Source organism: Hemiscyllium ocellatum, chromosome 22, assembly GCF_020745735.1.
Source record: "Hemiscyllium ocellatum isolate sHemOce1 chromosome 22, sHemOce1.pat.X.cur, whole genome shotgun sequence".
Lineage (NCBI taxonomy): Eukaryota > Metazoa > Chordata > Chondrichthyes > Orectolobiformes > Hemiscylliidae > Hemiscyllium > Hemiscyllium ocellatum.
Window position 1 is genome coordinate 41,378,413 of NC_083422.1, and position 23,028 is coordinate 41,401,440.

The following is a 23,028-nucleotide window of genomic DNA, read 5'->3' on the forward strand; positions in this document are numbered from 1 at the left end:
CAGGTAAAGGCTATTCAGCCCATTGAGTCTGCGCTAACCCTTCGAAGACCATTCTCCATCACTATGTACCAGCAGTGTACCACTTAATCAAATATTTTGGTTGACCAAGAGGTTCGTATAACCAATGTAAAGTCACACACTAATGTAATGCAGGGGTTATACATATCAGTGTTGTACTTTATTAACAGCATAAATTATTTCAATAATAATGCATCTTTGACTTAAATAAAACCTGTACATCAGAGTGCCTTCTCACTCACACCCTCACTGTGGAAGTAGAGTAGGATGCTTCAGATGGAGCTCCTTCATTTGCCCATTTTTTTTCTCTCTTTTCTCTTTTTTGAGTCTCTTTTATTTTTCAGGTTTCTAACCTTAATTAAAATTTAAAGCAATGAGACTCTAGTGCTGTAAATGTTAATTTTTGGTGCGAAAGATGTATCTCTACTTAAGATATATAGCACTATTAAATGTTAACATACATTTGAAAGGTCATGCAGTAAATTTTTCTGGAGAGTTTATCTGGACAGCACACACTGCAACTTCACACTTCCCATGTTTTTCAGTTCTGAGTCTGTTAGAAGCAATCTCAGAGAGAAGCAGGCAGTTTGCCAAGCAAATGACTGATTTCTGTGTTGAACTGTGCCTGTAACGGTGCTGTTTGTTGTTGCCTAATGTTCTGTTTAAAAGTGATGTGTGCTAATAACTACATGTTTTATCACAAAAGTTGTTAATCTTTTTCCATCGAATCTTCCAATTAAATAAAACAAACAAAGGGAGCTTGTGAGTTTGCTTTGGAGTTAACCTCAACTTAATGTTACTCAATGTCTCCTTTCTATTCTGGAAACATTTGAGGTCAAAATATTGAGGCTTTTCAAAAAGACGTTTTTGTTTAGGAATGGAGGGATCAATAGATATGAGAAGAAAGCAAGAACAGGGTGCTGATTTAGATGATTATATTGAATAGCAAGGCAAGCTGGAAGGGCCTACTCCTGCTTCTATATTCCACATTTTTATGTTTTTACAAAAGTGAAGACAAAACCAATATGTTTTGTATTTCTAGCCTCAGTATTTGAGGAAAGCTAATGCTATCGGATACTACTTGAGAATTATGCATCAATCCCGAAGGTTCATACTCAACATATTAACTACACATGGATTGTAAACTGATTGGACAAAGTGACCTCCACTACCTACTTTGGAAATATGAAAATAACATTTTTCTGCACAAAAGTTTGTATAAAATGGAAGATCAGAGCTGGGTCTGTCTTATGTTTGTGATCTGTGTCCTTTTGTTTGCATTACTCACTATCAATTCCAAGTATATAACAGTTCCCTTGTTTTCTTCCTCCTGAGTAGGGGAAAGTAAAGGACTACCATGGGGCGAATAGTAATAGAACTTTAGCAAACTATGAATATTGTAAACTCTGCAGAGTTTTGATACCTTCTATAAACTACAATAGGTATCATTCCAAGATTGCCATAATGCAATTTTTGTAGCAAAAACTTTATTTGTAGATTCCACAGCTAGACATTCTGTGAAAAAGTGAAAATAAATTCCGTGGAAAGAATTCAAGGAAGAAAATGAGCTACAGAAGGAGCCACTTAGTCACCCTCAGGAGTTTAAAATCCATGTCTAAAAATCTAAAACACATTCTGCTGTATCTGAGCTAATTGATAATTCATGGCTTCGTTTCAGCTTAGTGACGTGTTTGCATTAAATCTAGCTCAACATATTTAGTAAAGTTAATGCTTCTGGACTTAATAAATGTCTAAGGGAAATAGTTCATAATTGTTAAATCTGATAATGTGTTGCTGGAAAAGCGCAGCAGGTCAGGCAGCATCCAAGGAGCAGGAGAATCAATGTTTCGGGCATGAGCCCTTCTTCAGGAATGAGGAGAGTGTGCCAAGCAGGCTAAGATAAAAGGTAGGGAGGAGGAACTTGAGGGAGGGGCGTTAGAAATGTGATAGGAACGCCATCCCATATTCCCAATTCCTTCGTCTCCGCCGCATCTGCTCCCAGGGGGACCAGTTCCAATACCGAACAACTCAGATGGCCTCCTTCTTCAAAGACCGCAATCTCCCCTCAGACGTGATCAACGATGCTCTTCACCGCATCTCCTCCACTTCCCGCTCCTCTGCCCTTGAGCCCCACCCCTCCAATCGCCACCAGGACAGAACCCCACTGGTCCTCACCTACCACCCCACCAACCTCCATATACATCACATCATCCGTCGTCATTTCCGCCACCTCCAAATGGACCCCACTACCAGGGATATATTTCGCTTCCCTCCCCTATCAGCGTTCCGAAAAGACCAATCCCTCCGTGACTCCCTCGTCAGGTCCACACCCCCCACCAACCCAACCTCCACTCCTGGCACCTTCCCCTGCAACCGCAAGAAATGCAAAACTTGCACCCACACCTCCCCCCTCACTTCCCTCCAAGGCCCCAAGGGATCCTTCCATATCCGCCACAAATTCACCTGCACTTCCACACATCATTTACTGCATCTGCTGCACCCGATGTGGCCTTCTCTATATTGGGGAGACAAGCCGCCTACTTGCGGAACGTTTCAGAGAACACCTCTGGGACACCCGAACCAACCAACCCAACCACCCCGTGGCTCAACATTTCAACTCCCCCTCCCACTCCACCAAGGACATGCAGGTCCTTGGCCTCCTCCATCGCCAGACTATGGCAACATGACGGTTGGAGGAAGAGCTCCTCATCTTCCGCCTAGGAACCCTCCAACCACAAGGGATGAACTCAGATTTCTCCCCTCCCCCCATCTTGTCCCAGTCCCAACCCTTGAACTCAGCACCACCTTCCTAAACTGCAATCTTCTTCCTGACCTCTCCGCGCCTCATCCCCACTCCGGCCTATCACCCTCACCTTAACCTCCTTCCACCTATTGTATTTCCAACGCCCCTCCCCCAAGTCTGTCCTCCCTACTTTTTATCTTAGCCTGCTTGGCACACTCTCCTCATTCCTGAAGAAGGGCTCATACCCGAAACATCGATTCTCCTGCTCCTTGGATGCTGCCTGACCTGCTGCGCTTTTCCAGCAACACATTTTCAGCTCTGATCTCCAGCATCTGCAGTCCTCACTTTCTCCTCATAATTGTTAAATCTCAAGCATTTGTCTACAATTGACATTGTGATATTATTCCCAATAAAAAACAAAATACTATGAAAATCTTTCAATTAGGCAATATGTGGACTCCAGAATCTGTAATGAACTCATCAACTGCAAATTGCAACTTCTGCCCTTGTTTCATTTTCTTTTACTGATTAGATGTCTTAACTCTTCTTCTTAAACTTTTGGACAGGAGCTGATTGATTTTGCGTTTCACACCTCTCCTAGATACATATGGTGTGTTTTTGTCACATTACCACATGCTTCAAGCTTGCAACATCAGTCTTTTTCTCACCTAATCTCCTCTGCCTTCCATCCCATTTCTTTTGCCAACTCTACCGCTGTCTTTGTTTCTCCATAGATGCTGCAGATCTGCTGATGATTTTCAACAATTATTTGATGGATGTGGTTGTTGCTCATTTGTTGCTCATCCCTGATTATCCTTGAGAATGTGGTATTGAGCTGACTGTTTGAACCACTACACTGTACCAGTTTCAGGCATTTTCACAGTGCTGTTAGGAGAAGGAAGTTCCCAGGATTTTGACACATCAACAGTGATACAGTTCAAAGTCAAGCTGGTGTGGATAGGGACTTACAGGTATTGGTTTGCCCAGCCATCTGTTGCCCTTGACCTCCTACATAGCAGAGGTCATGTGTTTGGAAGGTACAGTTGATGGGATCTTGTAATTTGCTAGTGTGCACCTTGCATATAGTACAAACTGCCATATGTTGATGGTGGAGAGTGAAAGTGTTCAAGTTGATAGATGAGGTGCTGATCAAGCAGCTTTGGCTTGGACTTCATTTTCCCTGTTTCTGCTGGTGTCAGTTTCTTCAAACTTTAGCAGCCAAATCTGCAGTCTTTAAAAGGAATCGCTAAAGGCTAACACCAGATAGGTAAGATTCAGCCTTTGTATTTGCCTTATTTGCGATCACAGCAAGCAGGAATGTTCTTCTGTGCTTGACTTTAAAACCTCAGACTGCATCTGACCACTTTCAGCCTTCTCCTAGTGCCTCATGCAAATTCACCTCGGTCTTCATTTGGTATGGGGCACCTGAGTTCCTCTCCAATGTTGCAGCAAGCTTACTCCCAAGTCTGTGACTGCTGTCCTGAACTCAATCAAGCAAATGAGGCAGGAGATCAATTTGCTGTATTTCTGCTGTTGCCCTGATTTACACAGTATTCATTGTGCTCCACTTCAGATGAAAAGCAATTTCTCAACCTTGTTCTTTTTACACCTAACTTGAATTGCAAATTTATGTTATTAATTTAGACTTCTATAGACACATGGATTCATTTAAAAACTGATCTTTAATTAGAAGTAATGAAATTCAAAGACATTCATGGAGAGTGAAAGTGAAATATTGTTGACATGATACTTCATTTCAGATACATTAGGACATTAACAATATGTTGAATAGTGAGCAAACCTCATTAAGCAGAATTACTTTATTTGTACATGGAAATTATTTAAATAATCCATTCTGATTTTGTTTGTATTTAATGTACTTACAATCAAAACTATGACAGGATCCAGGACTGTTGACTGATCTTGCATCTAATAAATGTAGCTGAAAATGTGTTGCTGGAAAAGCGCAGCAGGTCAGGCAGTATCCAAGGAGCAGGAGAATCAGTGTTTCAGACATGAGCCCTTCAGGAACTGCAGCATCTGCAGTCCTCACTTTCTCCTAGAAGACTTTTTTCTCTAATAAATGTAGGTCATTCTTACAATGTTCCTTTTTGTATGCAGGTGAAAGACCTCAGAGTTGTGGTTAAAACACGAACATTTCTGTATTCTCATCTGCTTTCTCGTTAAACCTGTGGTTTTTCAAATTTTTCATTGCAAGTGGGCAGATCTAATCTGCAGTCAACTTTGATTAAAAAAAAATATTCCTTGGGGCACTTTTGCTTTTTAAACAGCATGTGAAATTCTAGACAGTTCTTTCTCACCTTGCCCCCACCTGTGGTACTAATCATCCCTAGATTGGGACAAATTGAGATCACTCACATAATCCAGCAGGCAAACCACCCACCCTGTTTTCCCGCTGCCATCTCTCTCATCTACTGAGAACAATGTTAACCAAACCACTAATGAACTGAGGCCCATAAGTGCTTGTTAATTTACTAGTAAGGGCTTTAGTTGGTGTCAGGCTGAGAAGGCCAACCATGGGCCTTACCATCCAGAACGTAAGTTCAGGAGCAGCGAGAAGAGGACAGGTATGTCTAATACTATTCCCACTATCTCAGGCATATGGTTAACCTCCCTGTTCTACCATTAATGACTGTTAAATGACATCAGTCTGTCAATGCCCTGATTACATTTATTCCCAGCAGATAAGAAAAGTGTAAAGCTTCCTGTCTGCTACAATGGAGTGACCTGCCGACTGTTTTTTTTTGGGGTGGGCCTTGATTTTCTTCAATCTAAGGAGAATAGGGGCATGGATGAAGAACTGGGCTAACTGCTGAAAGCCAACATCCTGTCCTTGCTTCTGAACTCTGATTTCCTTCTTTCTGCAACTGTGAAGCACACCTCCCCCACCAATCTCCACCACCAAACAGTCACTTAACTTCTTGCTGTCTATAGCATTGCTCCAATTAGCCAGCAGCTTGAGGTGGTTTACCTGTCTCAGGATCTGACTGAATGAGAAACCCATCAGATTATCACTCCTGTGTCTAATTGGCACTTGATCCTTTAAGGTTTTCACACTGGTGGGGGTGTTTCATTCTTAAAGACACTGACCCCTCATCTTGTAAAAAAAAATAGAAAATACAGCCCAAGATACACATCAACCATCATCTAAAATAATGACAGAATAGTTTCAGCAGGTATGGCAATGTTCATGAAGAGAAGAGGTGACACGGTGGCTCAGTGGTTAGCAATGCTGCCTCACAGCACCAGGGACTTGGGTTCAATTCTAGCCTTGGGTGACTGTGTGGAGTTTGCACATTCTCCCTGTGTCTGCGGGGTTTCCTCCGGGTGCTCTGGTTTCCCACAATCCAGAAATGTGTAGATTAGGTGAATTAAGCATGCTAAATTGCCCATCGTGTTCAGGGAAGTGTAGGTTGGGTGCATGAGTCAGGAGTAAACGTAGGATAACAGGGTAGAGGAATGAGTCAGGGTGGATTACTGTTTGGAGGCTTGGTGTGGACTTGTTGGGCCAAAGCACCTGTTTCTATGCTGCAGGGATCCTATGATTCTATACATCAGAGTTGACGTTTCTGGTCTGCTGACCCTTCCTCAGAACTGTACCTATAACCTTAACTCTGATTTCTCTTCACAGATGCTGCTAGACTGGCTGAGCTTTTCCAGCAATTTCTGTTTTTTTGTTTCTGATATACAGCTTCCTCAGTTCTTTCAGTTTTTATTTTGGCAGAATAATATATTTCTATTTCAACACATCTTCATTCTTCACTGGACACCATCATTGCCTCTCACAAAAAACTCCTAGGTCTGCTCATTGATCCAAATCTTCTCAACACCTGTTTTTCTGATGCGTCTCTCATCTCTACGTTTTGGCTCACATCTTCTGGGCAACCTCCTATGACAATATCTTAAAGCACCTTGCCTGCATGCTGTAGAAATCATGCTGAAAATCATGGTTCTGTTGCAAAATTATGACTTTGTTGCCTCCCATGCAATTATCTCAAGCTTTGACAAACACTTTTGAATCTATCTTTTCATATACTCTTTCATTAACCTCCCAAAATCTATTTTTGTTTTACTCTTGTCAGGAACGGATGCCCACTTATGAAGTTTTTTTTCAGTCTTATACAGTATTTACGTGTTGCTGCCTAGGCCAGCATTTGTTGCCCATTCCTAACTACTACTGAGAAGTGGCTGGGAAGTTGATTTCTCAAACTGCCACTGTGCTGATGCGAAGGGAGATCTAGGATTTTGAACCTGCAACGGTGAAAGAGTGACAATATAGTTCCAAGGCAATGTGGTGTATGGGAACTGTGGTTGTCTTCTGATGTATCTTGCTTCCCTTCTGGGTCATAGAGTTGTGGGTTTGGAACATGCTGTCGAAGGAATTTTGCTGAGTTGTTACAATGCAGCTTATTGATAGCACACACTGTGCAGAAGGATTGAATGTTTAAGGTTCTGGATGGGAGTCACTCTAGTGGGCTGCTTTATCCTGGATGGTGTTGAGTTTCTTGAGTATTGTTGGTGCTATATTCATCCAGACACTTGGAGAGTATTTCACCACATCCTGATTTGTGCTCTGTAGACGATGTAAACAGTTTGGGGATGCAGAAGGTGAATTATTCATCTCATAAGTCCAAAGGTCTGATCTGCTGTTGGAGCCACTGGTCCAGTTCAATTTCCTTTCAGTGAGGATGTTGATAGCAGTGGATTCAGTGATGGTGAAGCTATTTAACGTCAAGGTGAGCTGGTTAGATTCTCTGTTGTTCAAGATGTTGATTGTCTGGCATTTCTGTAACTGATGTGCTACTTATAAGCTCAAGGTTGATTGTTGTCCAGGGCTTTCTGTATATTGGCTTGGACAACTTTAGTTTCTGAAAAGTTGCAAATAACACTGAATATTGTGCAATCAGCAGCATATATCCCCATGTCTGACCTTCGAAGGAAGGTCACTGATAAAGTAGCTGAAGATGATTGGACCTAGGAAACTACCCTGAGGAACTCCTGCAGAAATGTCCTAAGGCTGAAATGATTTGATTTCTGCACTCACAATAAATTTCCTTTGTATTACGAATCACTCCAACCCATTCAGAGCTTTAACCTTGATTTCAATTTTGCCCGGGTCCTTGATCCCTTGACATTGCCTTGATGTCAAGCACAGTTAGTCTCATCTCCTCTGTTATGTTCAACTGTTTCACTCATGGACATATTTCGAAAAGAAAGATACTTCAGAGAGTGAGTTGTTGTGGATAAAAATCGTCAAAGAGTACTATTACCTGTCAAATCTGAAAAGAAGTTGTGAACTTAAGCATAATTAAAACAGGAATGTTTAGTGATATTACATATTTGCCAGAAATAGTTAGTAAAATATTCGACTTCATCTAAACTTTTCATATTTTTTGTAATTTCTGGAAAACTTAATTGAATGACTTCTTGTCCAGATCATATGCAGAAATTTATTTATGTAGTTGTGGAACATATTTGCTGTGTGTATAGCAAACACTGTGGGTGTTTTGAATTTTTCTTTTAAGCAGCAAATAAATTTCTTGAAAACTATTTTTCTTGTCTGCTGTTGAAAATTACAGTGTTAGAATGAAGATCAAGAGAAATGAGAAAACTGCGATGGAACTAAAAACAGACCAAATAGAATAATAGTTGCCAATGAAGAGTTTAGGCCCAGGGCCAGTTTACCTGCAGTTGTTGGTATGCTGCTCCATGGAGGCGTCACAGCATTGTAGCAATTTCTATGACAAGACCTGCAACCACCTATTAGATTGTGTAGATGTTGCCTCTAGTAGTTAATGTCACTGTAGCCTGGAACCTTATTGCCTCTGGTCCTTCCAGTCTGAGGCAAATAAGTCTCTCATTCCTGCTTACGTTAAACAGATGATTGCCGTTGTGCTTGCTTTAACATACACTGATGAAGAAATGAACTTTTAGTTGTCTTCTTTCGTAGAAAACTAAAGAGAATCAAAGACTCTGTTCGCCAAAGCATGAGAGAGAATTTAAAAATATGTATTAAAAATGTAATTATACTTATAAATCAGTGGCCCTGACAATGTGTTAATAATACAAAACCCTTGCTGTTTTCAAACAGCATACTCTGGACTCATTATGTGGATTCACACAGGAGGGAGTTCATGTATATAAATGAATCGATCATGCATCTGTTTCATGGTTACATATGCTAAACAGTGTTTTTTAAAAAAGGCATCTATTCCTTGGTAATTCCAACAATATGTAAGCAACTTAACCTTAGAAACTGACCGGCACCAATATATACCTGAATTTGCCAACTTGAGCCACTTTATCACATAAAATACTCAAGCAGTGACTAAAGCATGTTTTAAACACAGCCTCATATCTGTAGTTAAGCAACACAACTGATCTCCAGATTAAATATTAGAAATGTGGCAAGAAATTGACTGAAATAGCATATTGTGATGATACAATAATAGCTAACTTTACTCTAGATTATAATGATATAAGATTCTATTGTTGCCACAAGGAATATGAGTTTGTTCTTCTTTACTGCAATGTACCAGTCTTTCCCTTGAAGTTGAGATGGGTTTGTTATGCTGATGTTGAGTACGTGTGTAATTTCAGTTAATTTAAACTACTACAGTGAAAAATATAGTTTCAACAAATAATTTGTAGAAAGGTACAGTTTGAAAGATTACTCTTGTTTGACATAAACTGGTAGAGTCATAGAATCACAGAGATGTACAGCACAGAAACAGACCCTTCGGTCCAGCTCATTCATGCCGACCAGATATCCCAACTTAATCTCACCCCACTTGCCAGCACCTGGCCCATATCCCTCCAAACCCTTCTTATTCATATGCCCTCTCGTTCTGCACTCCCCCCCCCCCCCCCCCCACCCACCCCCCCCCCCACCCCACCCCCACCCCCGCCCCCAGGGAAAGGACTTTGTCTATTTATCTTATCCATGCTCCTCATGATTTTATAAACCTCTATAAGGCCACCCTCCGATGCTCCAGGGAAAACAGCCCCAGCCTATTCGTCGTCTCACTATCGTTCAAATCCTCCAACCCTGGCAACATCCTTGTAAATGTTTTCTGAAGTCTTTCAAGCTTCACAACATCATTCCAATAGGAGGGAGACCAGAGTTGCACACGATATTCCAAAAGTGGCCTAGCCAATGTCCTGTACAGCCGCAACATGACCTCCCAGATCAAAATCATACATGTAGAAAATACCATTTATAACCATAAATAATGCTTCAATTTAACTTTTGTCTCCATTATGTTATATATGTGACAGGCATGGATTTCCTTGTTCAACTGCGCTTTATTCCCAGGGGAAAGAATATCTGTTAACTGTTCAAACTCCTTGATAATTTGATTAAAATTTAGTATCACAATTTGGGTGAAAATAACAACTAACTTGCTTATCTTTGTAAGATTATGTGTGGAAAAATACCAAGATGAGACTGTTGATTATCAACCATCTGGTTTAATAGATAGGGTTATACAGCACGGAAACAGACCCTTCATTCCGACTCGTCCAGGATGACCAGATATCCTAAGTTAATTTAGTTCCATTTGCCAGCATTTGGTTCATATCTCTCTAAACCCTTCCTATTAATATATCCGTCCAGATGCCTTTTACATGTTGTAATTGTACCAGCTCCACCACCACCTCGGGTGAGAATCTAAAACCTGAATACAGGCTGAGCTAGGACATGGTGGCTCATGACCTGCGCCTATGGGACTCATGTGACTAGCTACAGTTAGGAGCAACCTCCTGACGAATGTTCTTGGTAAGTAAGATGGCAACAAGATGGTGTCTCAATGCAAGTTAGCCCAACAAAATGGCTTCTAGGCTGCTAATTGCTAATTCTACTAGAGTTGCATAAATGACTAACCGCAGATTGCTGCAAAAAGAGATTAGCAGACAATGCGCCCTTTAGAGTATAGAAGTAACTCAACAAGATAAAAGTCGTACTGGCTGGCCTTCATGTGCAGATGTAGTGGCTCGGTTCGTGAGACGAAAGTGACCTAAATGTTGGAACATAAGTTGGTTCCCAGAAAATATCATTGGACCAAGTAACTGTCAATGAAGCAATATCATTGTTTGAATGTACTATGTGATCACGCCCTCTATCCTGCTTTAAGAAAAGTATAAAAATGTCTTTGTTTTAAGATGTTGGGTGCAACTTTTCCAAGAAATACAGAAGTGCTGAGTGTCTGTGTTTCTGGATGCTCTGTACCCAGCTAAGTGAAGAAATAAAGAGTGAAGTCTTAAACAGTCTTAAACAATTGTGAGTGCTTATTGACCGATCACGGAACCTAGAGACCCCCTGCCCCCTCCTAACCAACCCCACCCGGGGGGGGTCCAGATCTTCACAGGCAGCTCATTTCATACCTGCACACCACCATCTGCGTAAAAAGGTTGGCCCTTAGGTTCCATTTAAATCTTTCCCCTCTCAACTTAAACCCATGCCCTCTAGTTTTGGACTCCACTACTCTGGAGAAAAGACCTTGGCTATGTACGTTACCTGTGCCCCTCATGATTTTATAAACCTCTATAAGGTCACCCCTCAGCCTCTGACACTCCAGGATAATAGTCTCAGCCAATTTAGTCTCTCCCGATAGTTCAAACCCTCCAACACTGGCAACATCCTGTAGATCTTACCGAACCCTTTGAATTTCATAACATTTTTACTATAGCAGGGAGACTAGAATTGAATGCTGCCGCAACATGATATTCCAACTCCTATATTTAATGTACTGACTATTGAAGGCAAGTGTACCAAACAGCACTTTCACCACCCTGTCTACCTGCAACTCCACTTTCAAGGAACTATGAACCTTCACCCTGAAGTCTCTTTGTTCAGCTACACTTCCAAGGGTCCTACCATTAAGTGTATAAGTCCTACCTTGATTTGCCTTGCTAAAATGTAATACCTCACATTTATCTAAATTAAACTCCATCTGCCACTCCTCAGCCTATTGGCCCATTTGATCAAGGTCCTGTGGTACTCTGAGCTATCCTTCTTCAACTGTCCACTATGTGATAGAATTTCTCGGTTTTAGGAATCCAGAAATAAGTGTAAAATATAAAACCACCAACCTAGACAAAAGTCTACAGAAGTGCTTCATTTAAGGAGGTGAATTCTATTGAAAGAGAAATTTGAAGCTGACCTTCATATAAAAATTGAAAAGTATGGTGCTGGCAAAACACATCTGTTGTTTCGAGCATAAGCTGCTGGGAGTGGAGGGTGGGTTGGTGAGGGCTGTGGACTTAACAAAGGAGTCGTGGACCTTTCCTTGCCACCGTAAGAAGTGTAAAAATTGTGCCCACGCCTGCCCCCTCAGCTCCGTCCATATGATCCTTCCACATCTGACAGAGATTTACCTGTACTTCCACACACTTCATCTGCTGTGTCCGTTGCTCTCCATGTGGTCTCCTCTACATTGGAGAGACAGGATGCCAACTTGTGGGATGATTCACAGAACGTCTTTGGGGCACGCACTAAACAACCCCACTGCCCTGTAGCCAAACATTTTAATTCCCCCCTTTCACTCCGCCAAGGACATGCAAGTCCTGAGCCTCCTCCACCGCCAAACTCTAGCCACCCGACGCCTGGAGGAAGAACGACTCATCTTTGTCCTTGGGACCCTCCGGCCACATGGGATCATGGGATTTCACCAGTTTCATCATTTCCCCTCCCTCTACCTTAACCCAGGTCCAACCTTCCATCCCCACAACCTCCCTCTTGAACTGTCCTACCTGTTCATCTTCCATCAAACCTATCTGTTCCACCCTCCTTTCCGACCTATCACCATCACACCCCACCTCCATCTATCTACCGCATTCCCAGCTACCTTCCTCCAGCCCCAACCCCCTCCCATTTATCTCTCAGACCCCTTGGTCCACCTCTTCATTCCCGATGAAGAGCTTATCCTCGAAATCCCGTTCCTTGGCTGCTGCCTGACTGGCTGTGCTTTTCCAGCAGCACAGTTTTCGACTCTGATCTCCAGCATCTGCAGTCCTCACTTCCTCCTCCTTCATTTAAAAATGTTTGGTTTGGACGTTAGTTGCTCATTTACTTGCCAGTCTTTCTTGTGAAAATTCTCACATTTCTATTAAGTATGAGACGATCAGTTTTGGATTGTAATGGTTTACTTGACAATGATTTCCTTTGAGTGAAACAACTTTCAACAATTGCTGACATTACAACATCCTTGAACAATTACAATATTGTAACCTGCACAAAAGTGACTTTCACAGAGTGTTTCATTGTATTACTTCAGAAAATCTTTTAAAATGCCAGTGTATTTCTTTGCCAAGTAGTTTTGTTTTCAGAAACATGATCACAGCGCTTATAACTTCCCCTGTGAGTGTGTCCCATTGTTTTTCAAATAGATGGCCCTTCCCATATTTTCAAAGGACAATACTATAAAGCTGTAGTAGCGCCAAACTATTCAGCATTCACTTTGTAATGACCTTCATTTTTACATCTTTGCAATGCATGGCATTCCAATATACTCTGGATATGCTCAACCCAATTTTAGCTGTCAGTTAGTGATTGGTTAAAATATTCAACTTTGAAGACAAAAAGCGTATTTTCAATAGGAATCCAGGCATCAAAACTGATATTCTAAGACTAGGGAAGCCTGCGATACATTCCTCAGTTTGGCCTGTTGAGGATAACAGCAATAGGTACAAATCAATAATAAAGGGTAATATAAGCAGTACTGAGGCATTTCATTTGTAAGCTGGTTAGTTTCTGCTGAGAAGGACTTTTTGTTTTCTTTATGTAGTTTGATACAAAGGAAAAGTATGATACAGATGTTGAAGTTACGTCTTCAGTTTTGTACACAATTTCTGTTCCTTTGTTCCTATCTTGGGAATATTTCTGACAGTATTAAGATGTGAGAAAATTATTTTTCTAAACAATACTTTCATCCCAGGGATATAATGGATAAATTGAGGTATATCATTGTCTTTATCCCTTCTTAAATTGCCAGAGAAAATTCAACAAGATTACATCAATATGTATTAAGATTTTTTACAAACAAATCTGATATATAGACAAACATGGCAGATTTGAGCACAAGACTATAAATTTGGTAAAATGAGAAATAAATATATGCTCAGAAGAATACTGGAATACTCCTCTTCATCCTGTGCTACAAGACATATATTTTGTTTCAATCTGATCAATTAAACATGTTTTTGGTTTGAAGTACTATTTGAAAGATGCCATTTCAAATAAAAGTAGTGAAGAATGTTTGTGTTTGTCCATGTTGTGGTCACCCAGCTGGAAACAAGGGATTGAGTTTTAACAAAAATCAGCCAAGTGTCGATTTCAGGGAGTTTCATGCAGAGTTTCCCTCTGTGAGCTCTAGTGAATTATTTCAAGCAATTCTTCATTGCTTAGCATATATATATATATATATATGCACCACGCTTCGACAGTGCATGTTCTTGCTATTGTGCCCATCACCAGTGATGGGTAGAAGAAAAGCTTCTGAGGGCACAAGGGCATGGGTGACACTTTATTGGACGTAGAGTTTCATGTCTGTAAATGTATGACCACTTTACATCACCTGTCACATCAGCTGTCATTTGTAACTGTAGCTATAAGAATGAGCTACAGTGGCTACTTGTCCTTAATACCACATCCTATTTGAATCCAATTTGAAGGAGTCCTACCCTTCTCCCTAACAGCAATTGCAGCATAACGTCTTAGTCTTTGTTGAATGTGGGAACAATACATGTTGTAAAGCCTTTAAACAGTTGTTAATATTAACGTTTAGTAAACAGAAGGAAAAATGAAAAGCCAACTGTCACAGCTCATTTGGGTAGCATGCTTAAAATAAAAGCCCAGTATTCCTGGAGTCATCACAAATGCTTTTTTTTAAAAAAAATCTAAATATGCAGAGACCCCAATTTGCCTTTTGATAACACCAGGCTAACAGAAAATATGGTCTAGATTTTTGTATATAATAAACACAACTGTTTATTGTAAATTTAAAAAAACACAGGCTTTAAGTTGTAATAAGACTGTTTGAACTACAATATTCAACTATAAAACTGTTGGCATATAACCCTGCTTGCTAAAATTCTAACCCCTTCTCACACACTCTCACTCTCACTCATGCATGTTATGGGTGGAGAGAAAAAGAAATTGGGAAGCACATCAATGGCTTCTGTCCACAGTGTTCACTGAAATTATATTTTTGCTTGCTTGGATTTTCTGGTCCTCAATCTTTCCATCTGGTTCTTTTTACCTCTTCACAGTGGTCATAGACAAGATGACAATAACTGCAATGACCCTTAGTTGGTTGGGCAGCAACAGTGTGTGCATGCAGAGAGAGATTTGGCTAGCAACAGGTAGCTCATTGATTTGTAAAGTTGTGACCAGTTGTGGATGCCAGAGGTCATCAGGCTGACAACAACTCTCTGGTTCCTGGGAAGTTTGACAGCTTGTCTGTGTGAACTACAGAGGCATAAGGTCTCCAAACTGGAAAAAAGCTGTCACTATATCTCCACAGTAAAAGTTAGCAAAGCTTGAAGAAAGCTGAAAATGTGTTGCTGGAAAAGCGCAGCAGGTCAGGCAGCATCCAAGGAACAGGAAATTCGACGTTTCGGGCATAAGCCCTTCATCAGGTATGAGGAAAGTGTGTCCAGCAGGCTAAGATAAAAGGTAGGGAGGAGGGGCTTGGGGGAGGGGTGATGGAGATGTGATAGATGGAAGGAGGTCAAGGTGAGGGTGATAGGCCGGAGTGGGGTGGGGGCGGAGAGGTCAGGAAGAAGATTGCAGGTTAGGAAGGCGGTGCTGAGTTTGAGGGATTTGACTGAGACAAGGTGGAGGGAGGGGAAATGAGGAAACTGGAGAAATCTGAGTTCATCCCTTGTGGTTGGAGGGTTTCCCAGGCGGAAGATGAGGCGCTCTTCCTCCAACCGTCGTGTTGTTATGGTCTGGCGATGGAGGAGTCCAAGGACCTGCATGTCCTTGGTGGAGTGGGAGGGGGAGTTAAAGTGTTGAGCCACGGGGTGGTTGGGTTGGTTGGTCCGGGTGTCCCAGAGGTGTTCTCTGAAATATTCCGCAAGTAGGCGGCCTGTCTCCCCAATATAGAGGAGGCCACATCGGATGCAGTGGATGCAATAGATGATATGTGTGGAGGTGCAGGTGAATTTATGGCGGATATGGAAGGATCCCTTGGGGCCTTGGAGGGGAGTGAGGAGGGAGGTGTGGGCGCAAGTTTTGCATTTCTTGCGGTTGCAGGGCAAGGTGCCGGGAGTGGAGGTTGGGTTGGTGGGGGGTGTGGACCTGACAAGGGAATCACAGAGGGAGTGGTCTTTTCGGAACGATGATAGGGGAGGGGAGGGAAATATATCCCTGGTGATGGGGTCCGTTTGGAGGGGACGGAAATGACGGCGGATTATACGCTGTATATGGAGGTTGGTGGGGTGGTAGGTGAGAACCAGTGGGGTTCTGTCCTGGTGGCGGTTGGAGGGGCGGGGCTCAAGTGCGGAAGAGCGGGAAGTGGAGGAGATGCGGTGGAGGGCATAGTCGATCACGTCTGGGGGGAATCTGCGGTCCTTGAAGAAGGAGGCCATCTGGGCTATACGGTATTGGAACTAGTCATCCTGGGAGCAGATGCGGCAGAGACGAAGGAATTGGGAATATGGGATGGCGTTTTTACAGGGGGCAGGGTGGGAGGAGGTGTAGTCTAGGTAGCTGTGGGAGTCAGTCGGTTTATAGTAGATGTCTGTGTTGATTTGGTTGCCCTCCTCCTCCTCCCACCCTGCACCCTGTACTACACCTCCTCCCACCCTGCCCCCTGTACTATACCTCCTCCCACCCTGCCCCCTGTAGGGCCAATGGGCTGAGGAGTGGCAGATGGAGTTTAATTTAGATGAATGCAAGAGGCTACATTTTTGAAATGCAAATAACAGCTGGATTTATACACTTAATAGAGTCATAGAGATGTACAGCATGGAAACAAACCCTTCGGTCTAACTTGTCCATGCCGACCAGATATTCCAGCCCAATCGAGTCCCACCTGTCTACACCTGGCCCATATCCCTCCAAACCCTTCCTATTCATATACCCATCCAGATGCCTTTTAAATGCTGCAATCGCAGTAGCCTTCACCACTTACTCTGGCAGCTCATTCCATACACCCCACCATCTGCATGAAAAAATTGCCCCTCAGGTCTCTTATATCTTTCACCTCTCACCCTAAACCTATGCCCTCTAGTTCTGGACTCCCCCACCACAGGGAAGAGACTTTGTCTATTTACACTATCCATGCCCTTCATGATTTTATAAACCTCAACAAGGTCACCCCTCAGCCTCCGACGCTCCAGGGAAAATAGCCCCAGCCAATTCATTGTCTCCCTATTGCTCAAATCCTCCAACCATGGCAACATCCTTGTAAATCTTTTCTGAACTCTTTCAAGTTTCACAACATCATTCCAATAGGAAGGAGACCAGAATTGCACATGATATTCCAAAAGTGGCCTAACCAATGTCCTATACAGTCGCAACATGACCTCCCAACTCCTGTACTCAATACTCTGAGAAATTTGGCATGTCCACAATGACTCTTACCGGTTTTATAGATATGCCATAGAAAACATCCTGTCTGAATGCATCACTGCTTGGCATGGCAACTGAAATTACAGAAAATTCTGAATGCAGTCCAATCCGTCATGAAAACCAGCCTCCCTTCCATTGATTCCATCGATATTTCCTGCTGCCTTGGGAAAGCAGCCAACATAATTAACTGGTTATACTCTCTTCCACTCTCTCCCATTGGGCAGAGGATATAGATGTTTGAAAACACGCACCCAACAGATTTAAGAACAGTTTCTTCCCCACTGTTACAAACATATGAATGGATCTCTCAATATATTAGAGTTGATGATTAACTGCACTTTCTCTATAGCTTGGCCAGTATGGAGGGTGGAGGTGAAGAGGCAAGTGTTGCACCTTCTGTGATTGCATGGGTAGGTGCCATAGGGGAATGAAGAAGTGTTCTGACCAAGCTGTCATAGAGAGAACAGTGTTCATGGGACAGTGACAGTGGTGGCATTCTGGGGGAGGTGGCAGAAATGACAGGGGAATGATCTTTTTCTTAATTTTCTTCTATTTATTTTTCGTCAAATAGTTTTTAACATCTTGCAGCTTTATAGAATAATTTGTCCTTGCGCAGATATTATATAGATGCACAATTTCCTTAAGTGTTACATAATTACCAATTTAAGTTGAAGACTAAAATTACTGCTCCTGTACTAGTCCTATTATAGATTCCTGTAATATGAGCTGAAAATGTGTTGCTGGAAAAGCGCAGCAGGTCAGGCAGCATCCAAGGAACAGGAAATTCGACATTTCGGGCATAAGCCCTTCTTCAGGAATGAGGAATCATGAAGAAGGGCTTATGCCCGAAACGTCGAATTTCCTGTTCCTTGGATGCTGCCTGACCTGCTGTGCTTTTCCAGCAACATATTTTCAGCTCTGATCTCCAGCATCTGCAGGCCTCACTTTCTCCTGTAATATGAGATCTAGAAAGGACAAACTGCGGTTTATTAGCTTAATGAGCATTTTGAGAAAATTAAGGTATGTTAGGAGCTTATGATGCTGAGAATATAGTCACATAACTGATATAAAATGAATGCATGTATGGCCTTTTGGGAAGTGGAGAATGGATCTTTTTTTGGTGTGTCTGTTTGGTAATTTAAGCAGATCAATTTTTGAAGGTCAGTCGAGTCAGTACAATGGCAAACAGCTTCGCTCAGCCACCTCATCAACCACAGTATCACAACAACGAAACACAGCATGCCTTTCTGAGGTCATAAACAGATGTTGCAACAATGTAAACTGGTTTTTATTGTTTTGTTCCTTGTGGCAATTACAAGTTGGAAATGTATTAAACAAATTAATTATTGGAGAATGTTGTCATATTCACAAGAGGTGTTCTCTTTCCCTACTACTAGTAAAATCATAGTGCAATAATTTAATTATAAAATGTCCATGTTTTTCCTGTTAAACACTGACGCTTCCCACTCATCCCTCAGCAAAGATACTGGTGTATTGTTCCATGGACACTGGAAACCCTCCATATCTTGCATTAACTCACATGTGGAAACTAAAAGATCAAGCATTAATACAGTATTCATTGGACATCACAGATGATTTTGTCCACAGCTGGTGGCAATGCTTGCCTAGGTCACTGAATAACAATCTGAAATAGAAATTCTAACTGAATTTTCAACTCTTTAACTTGTAGCACTGAAGCAAAATGTATTGCTTCTATTGTTATTCCAAAAAAAGTACAGTACCTTCCTTGTCTGTAGGATTTATTATGTAGTAGGTGGCCCATCTAACTATTGGATCATGCAAATGTGGTAGACCAGATTAGACAAAGTACAAGTAAAAAGATCAACTATTGATCGGTGGATTTGTTTTCTCATATGAGCATTATTGTTGGGTGTAGATTGGCTAGTTTTCAGTTTCGCGGCAGAGTTATTCTTAGACTAGTAAAATGAGAGAGGCCTGCTGTTTGCAAACAGTGAAATTCTGTTATTATTTTATTTGCCAGATGGTCACTAATAGCCTTGTGTCACGTCAAATTTATTTGTCATTTCTGTGCAAAACATTGCAAATGAGTTTTTTTTGGAAAAAGTCAGTGTGTAATAACAGCTATTTATTATGGTTATGCTGCAATCTTTCAGTGGAGGTTATGATTGTATTTTTATTTTAGACAAAGCTGACAACAGCTGTGTCTAACTACTACAGGGTGGTTTCACAGTTAGTGCAGCTTGTAAACCTGTTAAAATCCTGACATTCAGGATTCCAGTCATTTTGTTTTTATTTTTATATGATCATTAGTGCAAGCTAAAACCATTAATATGATATTTTTTTAACCATGGATAGCATTTTGGAAGTGATATATATTAACTCTTTTATGATTTTACAAATATCCATGGTATGCAAAGTTCTGGAATAATTAGAGCATTATCTTTTTTGGATAGCTCCTTTCATAACAGTGAAACATCATAAATTTGGTAGTTGTTTGTCAGACTTGAAGAATTAATCAAACTTATATCCTACTACAGTTCAATTAACAATGCAACAAGCACTTGAGAAGCTCAACTTGTGATTTTGTTGTAAAACGAATCTGATGATAATGATTTGCAAATGTTTTTAAAAATTGAATAAATTTTGGATATGCCCATATGTTATTTTCAAGGTATAGTAATTTTTATATTTCAAATGTCTCTTCCACAGATTTCCTTTTCACAACACAGTAGCTTTATGGATCTCGTCCAATTCTTTGTTACATTTTTCAGGTAAGTTGATTTGTATTTAGGTATGAACCTATTTTAAAGCGTTAAATTAGTATAATAACTCATGTGGAATACTCATTGTTTCCAAAAATGCATGTATAAAATTTGCATAAAGTTCCAACAATTTAATTGGCTAGAAATATGAAGCAATTCAGATAATCTCTCTCTCTCTCTCTCTCCCCCACTTTCGTCCTTTCTTTCTCTCTTTCCTTCCTTCTTTCTTTCTTTCTCTCTGTCTGTCTCTCTCAGCATTTTCTCACTGATGAAGCATTTATGCAGCTTGAACTCTTTGGTTGCAGACCCACAGTTAGGTTGTCAGGCTTATTCATGAACGGCAAATTGTCCAATAGCGGATAAAAGTGAAGAGCGAGTTGTTGCTGGAGGAATTGGATCTATCCTTCTCCATTCACTATTAGATTGGCAGTTTGCAAATGTGGCTGTTTGCAACTAACCAACATTTCTTTTTTAAATATCCAGAAAGACTTTCTTCTGTCTCATCCAGACTTTTCCATTTTTGTTGGATCAAAAAGTATTCCAATTTTTATTGAATGTTTTGACACTTTATATTAACTGCACTGCTGAGAAGTTTTTATTTGATAAATTGATGTCCTTCAAACTCATTCATGGCTTTTTCAGATTTTTATCATGCTTTGTCCTATATTTGCAGTAAACCAATTTCAATATCCACCTTGGCCATTCCCTTTTTCTTTAGAGAGAAAACTTCTCATATCCATCTTAGTGTTTTATGTTTTCTTTCAATGAAACTAAACTTAACTTCCTATTCTGTTCATGACTTCATGATTAAACGTTGGATGACCTCCTCATATTTCCCTGTCTTTTTTATTTACAATTTGCTAACTGCACTTGAATGTAGTATTCCTTGGATGGTTTCACAACTGTTTCATGGTCAGTAACAGATTCATGAACTTACAGGAATCAGGTCTTCCCAGCTAAGGGAGTTTAAGTAAATACATTTGAAAAGCCTCAGACTCGCTGTAAGTTTTTGTTATGAAGAACATAGCTTGCATTTCCTAGAATGCCTTTAGCTGAGAATAGTAGATTTGAGGAATAATTTTATATTTTTGGTTTATTACAATGCTTTATTTAAAGCAAGGGTGAAATGGAGACTGTACTTTTCACCTTTCATTTTGTTATCTTTCTTTTTACCTTCTGTTGAAGAGACTGATTGGAGTGATTTTATTCTTCATAATTCTTCAGGGGAGGTGATGGTCTACTGGTATTATCACTAGTCTATTAATCCAGAAATCTGAGTTCAAATCCTGCCATAATAGATGGTGAAATTTGAATTCAGCAGTAATCTGGATTTAAAAATGTACTGATGACCATGAAAGCATCATTGATTGTTAGAAAAACCCATCTAGTTCACTAATATTCTTCAAGGAAATCTATCATGCTCACCTGTACATGTGACTCCTGACCCACAGCAATTTGGTTTACTCTCAACTGCCCTCTGAAATGGCCTGAAAAGCTATTCCGTTCAAAGGCAGCTAAGAATGGGCAATAAATGCTTTCCAGCCAGTGACACCCATGTCCCACAAGTGAGTAGTAAAACAAAATTCACGTTGGTTAGAATTATAGCTAGATATCAGTGCTAGCATGCTGTTCAAACACAATGTGTTAGCCAAGCTCAATACTTTTCTCTTCAATTGTCCAGTATACACATGCATTTTAATATTAGACAGATACAGGAACCTTGTTGCAGTTCCCTCTTTTGAACTATGAGAATGCTGTGGGCATTAGTTATAATATAGTTATTTCCTGGCAAAGATAAGTTAAGCAGATTAGTATTTATTATCAGATCTTTCCAGTTCAAATACTTCAGCAACCCATGGTGGTAGGGCTGCAACAGTTTTTCTGTTTTATAATTACTACCAAATATTGTGCTAATGCTACTATTGTTTAGCAGTATTACAGCATTGCTTTCTTCTGGCCTTATGCGTTTAATCACTGATTCATCATCTTGTTACTTTAACATCGTTGTCTACACTTAAGGTTTATTTTATAATATGCATCTGTCATACTGACTGCAGGCAACAAGTTAACAAAGCTGTAATTATAAGGGCCCTGACTTTTTTAAGCTTAAATTATAAGTTATGATTTGTTGCTTTCAAATTTATGTTCTTTGAAAAGTTTCAGTATAATTCATTTTGTTTACGTCCTAATTTCTTTACGTATTTTTTGAAGCATTCCACCTAAATCTTTTGTCTTATCTTTAAGCACCAAAGATTTGAGACATTTATCAGGCAAGCTGAAATATTGGTCTAGAAATTGGATTGCAACCTCAGTTATGAATCTGATAAAGTACATGCCTGTTGTTGAGACTGTGGTGTAATGGATAGTCTTTGTAAAATAGCCTGCTTCCTTGTTTAGAATAGTTTTCATGCATAATAGCCTCAAAGGCAACTCAGCAGTCATGTTTGGTGGTGCAGTATGGGCATTTTTAATCAAAATATTCAGATATGTTATTGCACACCTCTGGAGCCGGTGGAACCTGAACCCAGGACTTAGAGGCAGGGAAACTACCACTGTTACACAAGAGACCTCAAGATTGCACTCAATTTCAATCTGTTTAATTGAATCTCTTTCAACCACATTGCCCAATAAGGGATAGCTCACTCAACTGTTACCACAAGGTTCAATTAAGATTATAGAAGAGCGAGCCGTTAATTGGAATGAGATGCTAACCTAACGAATGTTTCAACGGGGGATTATATACATGCTAAAAAGCTGAAACAGCGTGCTACAGACAGAGCAATATCATGATTAATGTATCAGATTTGAGGTCTGAAGCCCCACTATATCCAATTGTGAATAATGAGAAGCAGCTAGGCAAGAAATAGGCAAAGAAAGTTGCATGTACAGGCCCATCTTCAATGATTCTGAAGCTTGGTGTGAGAGTT

General features: G+C 40.7%; 1 protein-coding gene across 1 annotated transcript in view; it reads left to right on the plus strand.

Annotated features, from left to right (window-relative positions):
- atrnl1b (attractin-like 1b) overlaps window positions 1-23,028 on the plus strand; it is a 904,204-nt gene that overhangs the window by 487,285 nt on the left and 393,891 nt on the right. The window contains exon 25 of the mRNA XM_060841800.1: window positions 20,049-20,110. Coding sequence (XP_060697783.1) covers window positions 20,049-20,110 — 62 coding nt within the window. The remainder of the gene's footprint in view (window positions 1-20,048; window positions 20,111-23,028) is intronic.